This window comes from Adiantum capillus-veneris, chromosome 8 (genome assembly GCF_014529385.1).
Source record: "Adiantum capillus-veneris isolate H3 chromosome 8, ASM1452938v2, whole genome shotgun sequence".
Lineage (NCBI taxonomy): Eukaryota > Viridiplantae > Streptophyta > Polypodiopsida > Polypodiales > Pteridaceae > Adiantum > Adiantum capillus-veneris.
The window spans coordinates 62,303,338-62,312,566 of record NC_140938.1 but is presented as its reverse complement, the minus strand read 5'-3'; the positions used below and the strand labels follow the sequence as shown (position 1 = coordinate 62,312,566).

The 9,229-nt window shown below is 45.5% G+C and overlaps 1 protein-coding gene across 3 annotated transcripts in view; it reads left to right on the top strand.

The window, feature by feature from the left end:
- Nucleotides 1-9,229, top strand: part of LOC147452236 (uncharacterized) — a 136,459-nt gene that overhangs the window by 83,565 nt on the left and 43,665 nt on the right. For all 3 annotated transcript variants that reach the window (XM_086518009.1, XM_086518008.1, XM_086518007.1), the window contains 3 exons: nucleotides 1,734-1,808; nucleotides 2,677-3,761; nucleotides 3,915-4,011. In XM_086518009.1, coding sequence (XP_086374135.1) covers nucleotides 1,734-1,808; nucleotides 2,677-3,761; nucleotides 3,915-4,011 — 1,257 coding nt within the window. The remainder of the gene's footprint in view (nucleotides 1-1,733; nucleotides 1,809-2,676; nucleotides 3,762-3,914; nucleotides 4,012-9,229) is intronic.

The window sequence follows — 9,229 nt, the reverse complement described above, 5'->3', positions numbered from 1 at the left end:
TCTTCTTCGCTCGAGTCAGATGAGCTAGAATAACTATTATTAGAAGAACTGGGTACTCCTTCAAATCGAACACGCTTCTTCTGTTTCTTTGCCTTTTCAAATGTCAACTGACGACCCAAATAATCCGGGAAGTCAGTGCCTTTCTTTTGCTTTTTGCCGTGCTTTTTAGCTGTGTTCTGCGCGTCAAAAAGCTGAGCAATTCGTGCATCAACCACCTCTTCTAATTCCTTCTCTGTATATTTCTTGTGAGCAGAAGGTTTCTTGAGAGCGGGTTTTGGAGGTGGTGTTGTGGTTTTCTGCCACTGCGTGTGCACCTCCTGGAAAGAAGTCTCGCTCATATATTTTGCAAATTTTAGGTCCTTCGCAAAATTGAGCATCATCTTTGTTGCATCGCCGATCAATTGACGACGCTCCATCTCTTGACGCTCCGCTTGAGTAGGCCGAGGTGGGCCATATTCCTTGCCGGAATCTTCGTTGTGATCCCTTCCCGCATCTCTGGATGTAGAGGGAGTCGACTGATCCTTGCCTGAAGCCATAGGTGCCGCGGAAAAAATTTGGGATCGGATTTTCCGTAGAAGAGAAATTGGCCGTGCTCTGATACCACTGTACCAGACTTAGACACTCCAAGTCAAGAATCTACCGCGACAGCACCAAATAACCACTTCAAAACAGTTCACAGTTCACAATTTTATTCGACACTGGCCCGGCGGAGTTCCGTGCCTAGAGATATTGGCCCCAAAGACTGGCGCCCCTTTCGGTATTTCTTTTTGTATTAATTTGAGTTCAAAGTACAAGAGTGCGGGCAGGCGCTCACACTCAGACTCTGCGTCCAGATGCTCTGAGTTGTGAGAGGCCAGCCCGTTTATTAAAGGTTACATGGGATGCCAAAGGGTAAATTTTCAACTCAAATAGCCGGGATAGTTTGCTGATTGACTCTTCTTTCGAGAGTTCTTCGTAGTCTTTATCAATTTATTGACTTGTTGCTCAACAACATTGTCAAATTCATCGTTCGAGTACATCTTCTGCTTGTTTGAACACTCGGCTTGGCTTTTTGTTTCATGGATGACTTGAGAGGTGATTGAATGGCAATCTGCCATCGTGAATGGATCTCATCAAGTGGGTGACTCGTGAGGAACTTTGCAAGGGGACTTGGGAGAAGCATCAACTGCTGGAGTTTTGATTAGGACCAGTTTGCACCTATTCTTGCTGTCAATTTGAATGAGATTATAGCAGCTCAAGAGTACAGATAAGTATAGTGGGAGAATTTCTTCATTGGACATCATGAATCATGATCCCATAATATAGTCTTGTCTGGGTGAGAACATACTTTTTGGGTGCTGTTTCGCTCGGTTCAATTGGAGAGCCTTGCAGGTCCTTTGTGGGTTGAAGGGCTCCACCGGCAGAGAAAGGAAGGGGTCGTATGGGAGCTGCTTCATACTTTTCAGGCCACTGTGACCCGCTTCAGAGGAGCTCAGCCAGGATAGGATGCACTGTTGATGGGATGCCTTCCTTCAGACTCGGAGATATGCCTATGGTGGACAGTAGTTCCATATGTTTGGCTATCATCCCAGCCCTTTCTTGAGGTAGCTTAGTGAGTGTCTACATGTCAGTTATAGTGTTGTCTCCACATGTATGGGAGGGATGTGACCTGTTGGCATTGTTTTCTCTAACTTCTTGCCAAACAAGGGGTCTAGAAACTATTATATTAATTTCTTTTCTTGCCTTGGAAGCAGATAGATCTTCAATGTGAAGAAAGGGGGAATTTGCTGCTTCATGTTTGGCGCCAGATTCTTCGTGTATTCAATCAGGTGCGTTGCTAAAATCAAAGCCAAGTTAAAAGAAAATTTAGTTACTTTGATCATAAAGCCAACTTTTCTCAGTTAGGAGTAACTACTGCTTCAAAAGCCCTGGAAAACGAATGCATTATAAAAATGATCGAACATGCTAGTAAGTCTAAGAGCACTTTGATCATAAATCCAGCCCCGTGATTGGTCGTCACTGTCGGTGTTGACCTATCCATACGAGACTGCTCATATGTTGAGCAAAAGCAACTTATGCTATGCGCTACATGGTTTGTGGGCATCTGCTGAGGCTTGTATAACAATCATGATTATTGTTTAGTGTCAATTAGGCTTTTAGTTGTAAATCCAGAATAGATATAGTCATAGCGTGCTTTGATTGCAACAAACTATTGTTCTCAATAGCTTGGACTTGCTGCTGCTTGTCTAACAAGAAGATGCCAGAGAATTCTTTTGGCAGAAAAAAGTAAAGTAATCAAGGGGGATTAGAGACAGAACCATTCATGTCAATGAGCCATATAGATCGACTTTTAGAATGGACTTCATTGTGATGTCTTACATGATGCCATGCCAGCTCATGGGGTAATGTGGGTGAGATTCCTTGACCTTTTGATGTATGGTAAAGAACTAGATGATGACCAAGACTGAATGCATAGAAGAACTAAGAGGGGGGTTCACACCTAGGGCTCAAGTCAATGCTTATCTCAGCATGAAGGGATTTGGTTAGGTTGCCTGATTACACGATTGTTCTTACATCATACGGAAAATCTCTGGTGCGAAGAAGATATAACTAGCCTTCGGTAGAAAAGCAGACAATATAAACGTTCTTTGAATCATCGGCTACTCAGCTAGAAGATGGTTGTCTTTTCTTATTTAGGTGATGGCAGCGGCTGAACCATATTTTGATGCCAAAGAGGACGAACTGAAACATGCAAAAAATCACATGGATACCATGAATGAACAGATAAACAGCCTTTTAAGTCAACTAGAAGAGTCCAACAAACAGTTAAAAGAGAAGGAGTTACAGGTTCAAAAGATTAAAAGGTGCCGCCTCTGCCTTTGTGAAAATGTGACACCAAGGTCACGTGATGACATTGTAAAAAAGGCAAAAACAAAAGCCTCGCTTCTGAAGCGCACTTTGCAAGCTGCTCATTCTGAGGGTAAAAAAGAGGAAGAAGCTCTTGATACTTTCAAAAGATCGGAAATCCATGAAACTTCAAGAAAGTCTACCATTGTCAATGAAACTTCTGTGGTTCAAGAAAGTAAAGTAGTGGAGAGTGTGGGAATTAGTTCTTCTGTTCCAAAAGCAGATGAGTCCAAGGAGGATTCAAGCAAGGCTTTGCCTTACTCTCTAGAAGAGAGTTTCACTGAGGAGCTCATGCCTGATTTACCTGATATCAAACAAGAAACCACAAGGATGCTGTCTGAAGTAGTTCACCTAGATGCATCCACACAAACCTTTGAAAAGAGGTCAAAATATCAGATAGTAAGGTGTGAAAGTGCACCTGCTCGGCTTCAAAGTAACTTTGGGGATTCTCCATCTCTTACTGGTCACAGACAGCAGGCAGAGATCTCGATGAAAGTACGTGTGCCAGGTGAGCAGGTAAAGGCAGCTGAAGACGAGGCCGATTTTCTTAAGCTGTTAGGTCCACCAGCTCCAGGAAGCATACCTATTCCAGGAACCATCATAGGGGCAGCAATAGATCGCCTTCAAAACTTTGAAATGTTGGCCCTTGAGACTTTAGGCCTGCTGGAAAAGCTCCCTAAAGTAGAAGGAAGTCTGGCTGTGACTATGCAAAGCTTGACAGAGAATTATTGTAAGCTGACTGGCTACGTTCTCAAACAGCCTGAAAAAGGAAACAGAGAAACTGATCTGGCCCTTGAGAGTGAAGGCGATGGCTTGCAAGAGAATGAGGCTGATTCAGAGAAAGGAAAGAAAAAAGGACAAGGGAAAGCTGGAAAGTAAGTCTTCATACCGAAGGATATCATGATTGTTCATTGATATCAAGCCTTATGATAAACATTTTATGCACGTTAGATTTTACTGGTCTGTAGTACATTGCAAGACTTCCAATTAAACGGGCTCCAAGTGAAATTCTCTGTTGTGTTTCAAAGGGCTATTCAAGCTAAGTTTTTCGTTCCCACAAGCTTTAGCAAGATGATGAAGATAAATTCTGTGCCAAAGAACCTGAAGACCTTTAACGTACGACAGGTATGCAAGGGAGAGATTATAAGCTCTATGTCTTTAAGTTTATGCACATATTTGACATTTTAGACAAGTATACACATTAGACATGAGTGCATGCGCACGCTTTTTCAACTTAAAAAGGACTGTTCCATTATCATACAGACTTACGCGAGATAGATAGGACTTTATCCATGCCACACCAAGCTGATGATCATCAAGCTCACCGATGTTGAAAATATTGATGCTGTGCTCTACTGTTAGACCTTTATGTTCACCCTCCAAATGCTTTCACTCCTGCTTATGGCTTTTCTCATGTGCACTTGGGACCTTGGTTGTGGGTTGGCCCCCCCTTTCACCCTCCTGCTAGGGATTCTAGGTGGTTTCCCATCAGGCTTTTTTCCCAGTTTTTGGATATTCTCTGTCATGTATCTTTAGAAGTTTTGCCCGAGCCAGTTTGGGTACACTATCAGTGTGGCTAGCTTTCATTTTTTGGGCATCTTGTATCATTTTACTAATTCTTTCTATCTTTTGTGGTGCGTATGCCTTGTCGAACTACCTCATTCTTGTGCTAATTTTTTCCTATTCAATGCTTCTTTTAGTGCTAGGCTGCATTATGGCTGAGTCTGCCGTGCATCTTTAGAGGTTTTGACAGAAAGTCAGTACGCAAATCTTTTTATTGATGTATGCTCGTGTGTATGTTGCGGGGAGCATATATTGGTACCTAGTTCTACACCCACTATTGGCAAGTGACGACGTTAGTGGGGATGTCATTTTAGTCAATACTATGCATGATGGAGCTGATAGTTAAATTGTCTTGTGGGTGACTACCATGAGTCAACGGGAGATCGGAATAGGGAGTGGGGAATGGAAACACGGAACAGGGATTCAGAACGGGAAATTGGAATGGGAATGAGGAATGGAGACCTAAAAATGGCCATTCCCTGTAACTATGCCATGAGTCTATACCTTGCACTTCCCTTTAAGGGTGAATCTAGGCTTATCTTCCACTCATCTAGGTGTATCTTGTATCATTTTTCCCCTCTCTCTCTCTCTCTCTCTCTCTCTCTCTCTCTCTCTCTCTCTCTCTCTACAAGGAGAGAGATGGTGATAGAGGTGCCCAGTTGGCAAGGACATGGATTCCACTATTGTTATATGCTGATGATATTGTGTTGTATTGTGATTATATTGTGTTGATTTCTGACTCTCAAGAGGGGATGGAGCGTCATTTGGATGCATTGCACAAGTTTGCTCATGATAGTGGTTTGTTTTTCAACCTTGGAAAAACCAAGGTTATGGTGTTTAACACCACCCCACAATAGATTAGGAGATCAGCACCGGCATTCACATACAGTCATGAGACAGTGGAGTATACAGATGCTTACACTTATTTGGGTGTGATCTTTAGTGGGCCTATATTTTCATTGAGGAGAGCAGCAGAGGCTAGATTGACCAGAGCCTATGCAGGGTTGGGTGGATTGGAGAGGATGTGTTCACAGATCCAGTTTCAGGGGCGTTGGACAAAGCTCTCCCTTTTTGACACTCTAGTGGCTTTGCATTGTTATACCGAGTTCAGATATGGGGCCCTTCTGCGGACCACCACAGGAGGAAAGGTCGCACTAATGGATGGGCAGGTATGGAGAAGCCTCTAGTCTCTATGATTGCACGGCTTAGTAGAGCTAAGGCTTCAATACCACATGACATTATTTGAGCAGAGCTAGCCGCCAAACCCCCCCCCCCCCCCCTCCCCCCCCCCCCCCCCCCCCCCCCCAATAGCGTTGAGGCGCTTACCAGATCAGTCTCCTTTATACACCGTCTGTGGGAACTTCCCAAAGGCAGATATGCCCGCTTAGCACTTGAGTCCTCTCGACAGTTAGCTTTGCAGGGAGACGCGACATGCTGGTATGGAGAGATGACATCATGGTTTGAGCTACATGGATTCAACATGGAAAAACTACCCCCCTTCCAGTACTCATTGGATGCCCCCTCCTTGACTCTTACAGAGTCTGTCACAAACCGGTGATGTGGCATGCCTCGACACACAGGCAACAAACCGGGACACACTCACGGGTGGCAGTGACACGTGGCAGCCTGCTCGGAAAACCCGCTGACATGCTGACGTGGCATACCGTACAGACTTCCGTGATTTGCGGCGCAAAAAGCGGCTGCACTGTTGACGTCGACAGCTTGTATGGAAATCTGCTTTTAGCACTGGCTGATTTGCGTAGGCTGAAATTGGCAGCTTTTGGGGTCCAATTGCTTTATTTTTCAAGGCTTTTCACTGAAAGCTTTTGGGGCTTTGCTTTTGGGCATCCCTTGTAACTTATAAATAAACGGGCAGGGCTCTCACAACTCAGAGCATTTGGACATAGAGTCTGAGAGTGAGAACCCTCCCACTCTCTTGTACTTTGAACATAGTTTAATACAAAAAGAAATACCGAAAGGGGCGCCAGTCTTTGGGGCCAATATCTCTAGGCACGGAACTCCGCTGGGCCATGTCGAATCAATTGTGAATTGTGAACTCTTTTGAAGTGAATCTCTGCTGTGTCGCGGTAGAATCTTGACTTGGAGTGTCCAAGTTTGTTACAGTGGTATCAGAGCGCAGCCGATTTCTCTCCTATTGGGAAATCCGATTCTTTTCTTGCGGCACTTATGGATTAATACAAAAAGAAATACCGAAAGGGGCGCCAGTTTTTGGGGCCAATATCTCTAGGTACGGAACTCCGTCGGGCCGTGTCGAATCAATTGTGAATTGTGAACTATTTTGAAGTGAATATCTGTTGTGTCGCGGTAGAATCTGGACTTGGAGTGTCCAAGTTTGTTACACAGTCCGAGATCACCAAGCTCATTCGCCAGGACATGACTCAGCTGGATACCAGGAGGACTTGGATTCAGCCGACATGGGAGTTGGGCACGAAGATGGCTTTCTATAGGGAGCATCTTCTCTAGCTCATTGAGGATGGTTTTGTGGTGAGATGAACACCCACTTATCTCACGGGATATGGTGTGCTATTGGCCAGATATGTACATCTTCACACCAGCTTCGGGTGGAGACTGGCAGATACATCGGAGTGTCAGCAAAGGCCAGGACATGTCCCCCATGTCATATGAAGGCTGAGACAGAGTTGCACTATGTATGCCATTGCCCAGTTTACTATGAGATACGAGGTCGCTTCCATTGCTTGTTCAGAGAGGGTTTTCGACCGCTTTCTAGAGTCATGGGGTATGAGGACCAGAGATGTCTAGGATTGTTCTTGCTGGAGCTACGAAAACATAGAGAGAGCTTGTTGAGAGGAGAGGCTAGCCAGTCTCAGAGACGGATCAGAGACTTCTTCTGTAGAGCGGATATTGTGCAGCCGGAGGTGCAGCGACCATAGCAGAGCTCATACTCTCCTCACACTAGAGGCATGCTGATCGACTGAGCGGCTGAGCCATGGCCCGATATGCACGACGCTCTGTCAGACTACTGACCATGGAGGAGATTGATGAGATCCGCCATCAATGATGATGGACTTCCTGTGATCCTGATGAGGATTGTATATCATGCTCACTCTTGTATCTGCCCTTGTCTAACTTTTGTCTCAGCCCTGTATCAGCCTTTGTATTAGATAATGTATGAGCCCCCCCCCCCCCCCCCCCCCCCCCCCCCCCCCCCAACCATCTAGTAGGTAGGGATTCTTGATATTTTGTCAGCACCCCACTTTTTATCTTTTGTACCCAAACATTGTACTCGATTCCACCATGTTGTAACTTTGTGGTCTCATAGGTCATTTTGGCCTTTGGAAGACGTTAATATAGCAATTCGTTTCATTTCATTTGTGTGTGTGTGCGCGCAGGTGTGTGAGGCGCTGCAGGTGCACAAGTGGAGCAGCTGCGCGGAGGGCAGACAACAGGTCGCACATGGCAGCAGTCCATTGCAGCAGGTCGCGCAAGGTTCTTAGGTGCAGCAAGACCTGCACGATGCAATAGTGTCGTACGGTTGAGGCAACAGGTCTCAACCGGTTTCAACACGCAGCTCTTCTCACTGAGGTCTAGTTACCCCTAGCGTTTGTTTTAATTTTCTAGAAGCAAAGGGTTTACTTGAAGTAGACCCCTTGCTTACTGCAAGCAAAGGGGGTGCTTGGTTACTTCAGAACTAGTAATGGGAACCACGACGTCACCAATATGCAAGCCCCCCCCCCCCCCCCCCCCCCCCCCCCCCCCCCTCGACGGTAACGAAGGCAACGTTCATGGTCACAAACAAACGGATAGCATAGGTGGAAAAAGATATGAAGGAATGGAAAACGGAGACGGAAGGATGGTGGAAGGAGAAGGCTGGCCAACCTTCTCCAAATGTTTGTCAATGAAGGCAAGCAATGGAAAAAGGAGAAAGAGGACCTTCACGCGGAAATCCAAGCACATTAGGCAGACACACAAGCACTTAAAGAGGAGGTTTCAGCCCTTTAGTGAGAGCTTGCCAAGACTAGAGCAAGTAGTGGACTTGAAGAAGGAGAAATCCAGCCTTAGATGATAGAGGAACTCAAAGTCATCAAGGAACATGTACGGAAGATGAAGGAGGAAGAGAAGCAACATGAGGCAAAAACTTCCTCGTGGGTGGATGTGATCAGGAAGACATAGAAGGTGGATGAGCCCGAGAAATGGATAGAAGTCGCCATGAAAGGTAAGGGTAAAGAAACGACAATCATCCTTACTCCCACAATAGCCTTCTCCAAATGTTTTCCAATGAAGGCAAGCAATGGAAAAAGGAGAAAGAGGACCTTCACGCGGAAATTCAAGCACTTAAGACGGACTCACAAGCACTTAAATAGGAGGTTTCAGCCCTCAAGCGAGAGCTTGCCGAGACTAGAGCAAGCGGTCGACTTGAAGAAGGAGAAATCTAGCCTTCGATGATAGAGGAACTCAAAGTCATCAAGGAACATGTACGGAAGATCAAGGAGGAAGAGAAGCAACATGAGGCAAAAAATTCCTCGTGGGTGGATGTGATCACGAAGACACAGAAGAAGGTGGATGGATAGAAGTCGCCATGAAAGGTAAAGGGAAAGAAATGACAACCATCCCCACTCCCACAATCATCAACATGACCTTAGAAGAAGAGCAGAGGAGGAAGACTAGAGCTTGACATGTATGAGTAACCGGTCTAAAAGACCGGGATGATGTGGAGGGGGAAGTCAAGGAACTTCTCTTCATGATGGGTAGGAGGCTACTCACACAAAGGTATGGAGGGTGGGGAAGAAGAGAGAAGGAA